We start from the raw sequence: 2,472 nt of genomic DNA on the forward strand, positions 1-2,472 counted from the left end.
TTATTTATTTTATTTTTTGAGATGGAGTCTTGCTCCGTTGCTCAGGCTGGAGTGCAGTGGCACGATCTCAGCTCACTGCAACCTCTACCTCCCGGGTTCAAGTGATTATCCTGCCTCAGCCTCCCCAGTAGCTGGGATTATAGGCGCCTGCCACCACGCCCAGCTAGTTTTTGTATTTTTAGTAGAGATGGAGTTTCACCATGTTGGCCAGGCTGGTCTCAAACTCATGAACTCAAGTGATCCGCCTGCCTCAGTCTCCCAAAGTGCTGGATTTACAGCCCCCTTGTCCAGCCATTTTTTTTTAAATAAACTTCTTGGCCAGGTGCAGTGGCTCACCCTGAAATCCCAGCGGCGGCGGCGGTGGCAGCCCAGCAGGTGTTTCTGTCGGGTCGCGGGGTCTCGCGGCAGCGTGGTGGACTACCTGATCAGCGGTGGCACCGGCTACATGCCCGAGGATGGGCTCATCGCGCAGCAGCTCTTCGCCAGCGCCTAAGGCCTCACCTAGGACGACTTCCTGATTCTCCCAGGACTCATAGACTTCATAGCTGAGGTGGACCTGACCTCAGCCCTGACCCGGAAGATCATGCTGAAGACACTGCTGATCTCCTCCCCCATGGACACTGTGACAGAGGCTGACATGGCCATCGCGATGGCTCTGATGGGAGATATTGGTTTCATTCACCACAACTGCACCCCAGAGCTCCAGGCCAAGGAGCTACGGAAGGTCAAGAAGTTTGAACAGGGCTTCATCACGGACCCCATGGTGCTGAGCCCCTCGCACACTGTAGGTGATGTGCTGGAGGCCAAGATGCGGCATGGCTTCTCTGGCATCCCCATCACTGAGACGGGCACCATGGGCAGCAAGCTGGTGGGCATCGTCACTTCCCGAGACATCACCTTTCTTGCTGAGAAGGACCACACCACCCTCCTCAGTGAGGTGATGACGCCAAGGCTCAAGCTGGTGGTGGCTCCAGCATGTGTGACGTTGAAAGAGGCAAATGAGATCCTGCAGCGTAGCAAGAAAGGGAAGCTGCCTATCGTCATCGATCGTGATGAGCTGGTGGCCATTATCACCGGCAGCAACCTGAAGAAGAACCAAGACTACCCTCTGGCCTCCAAGGATTCCCACAAGCAGCTGCTGTGCGGGGCAGCTGTGGGCACCCGTGAGGATGACAAATATCGCCTGGACCTGCTCACCCAGGCGGGCGTCGATGTCATAGTCTTGGACTCGTCCCAAGGGAACTTGGTGTATCAGATCACCATGATGCATTACATCAAACAGAAGTACCCCCACCTCCAGGTGATTGGCAGGAATGTGGTGACAGCAGCCTAGGCCAAGAACCTGATTGACGCTGGTGTGGACGGGCTGTGTGTGGGCATGGGCTGCGGCTCCATCTGCGTCACCCGGGAAGTGATGGCTTGTGGTCGGTCCCAGGGCACTGCTGTGAACAAGGTGGCTGAGTATGCCTGGCGCTCTGGTGTGCCCATCATAGCCAATGGCGGCATCCAGACCGCGGGGCACATAGTCAAGGCCCTGGCCCTTGGAGTCTCCACAGTGATGATGGGCTCCCTGCTGGCCACCACCACGGAGGCCCCTGGTGAGTACTTCTCAGACGAGGTGCGGCTGAAGAAGTACCAGGGCATGGGCTCGCTGGATGCCATGGAGAAGAGCAGCAGCAGCCAGAAACGATACTTCAGCAAGGGAGATAAGATGAAGATCGCGCAGGATGTCTTGGGCTCCATCCAGGACAAAGGGTCCATTCAGAAGTTCGTGTCCTACCTCATAGTGGGCATCCAGCACGGCTGCCAGGATATCAGGGCCCACAGCCTGTCTGTCCCTCGGTCCATGATGTACTCAGGAGAGCTCAAGTTTGAGAAGTGGATCATGTCAGCCCAGATCAAGGGTGGCGTCCATGGTCTGCACTCTTACGAGAAGCGGCTGTACTGAGGACAGCAGTGGAGGCCGAGGTGGTGGAGGGGGCACACCCCAGTGTCCCCCTTCGGGCACAACCTCCCTCCATGACTGAGTGGTCCACAGATTTGCATTACGGGTTCCCCAGCTCCTTTCCAGGGAGAGAGGAGGGGAGGCCCTGAGGGCTCTCCAGGCCCTCGCTGGGCATCCCCTGCAGAGTCAGGACTGCTCCCTGGGCCAGGCTGCCCTGGAAGACCCCTGAGCCCAGCCAGCCGGGTTCTCAGGCTCTGCACCTGCCTCAGGTCTTTCTTGCTGCAGCCTACTCCAGCCCCGCCCCCATCCCAGGGGCAGGCAGCCCCTCCTGGTTTCTCCTGTAGGGCACCTCCCTGCCCCCAGCCCTCCCCCAGGAAATGGTGCTCTCCTGGCCCTGCCTCTGGCTCTTCCTGGGCCGCTGCCCCCTCAGCCATGTGGCACTTCTGAGCTCCTAACCTAGGCCAAGGGGAGGTCTCTGCCCTCTTCCCTGGCCCTGGGCTACCCTTGGGTCCTGCTCCTCAGGCCAC

At 58.8% G+C, this 2,472-nt stretch overlaps 1 protein-coding gene across 1 annotated transcript; it reads left to right on the forward strand.

The window, feature by feature from the left end:
• Positions 1-568: 568 nt before the first annotated feature.
• On the forward strand, positions 569-1,948 carry LOC100596511 (inosine-5'-monophosphate dehydrogenase 1-like). Its single transcript, XM_012508851.2, is given in 1 exon segment — positions 569-1,948. A coding segment is annotated over 1 exon segment (1,365 nt). The 5' UTR covers positions 569-583.
• The last annotated feature ends 524 nt before the right edge of the window (positions 1,949-2,472 follow it).

This window comes from Nomascus leucogenys, chromosome 8, assembly GCF_006542625.1.
Source record: "Nomascus leucogenys isolate Asia chromosome 8, Asia_NLE_v1, whole genome shotgun sequence".
NCBI classification, from domain to species: domain Eukaryota; kingdom Metazoa; phylum Chordata; class Mammalia; order Primates; family Hylobatidae; genus Nomascus; species Nomascus leucogenys.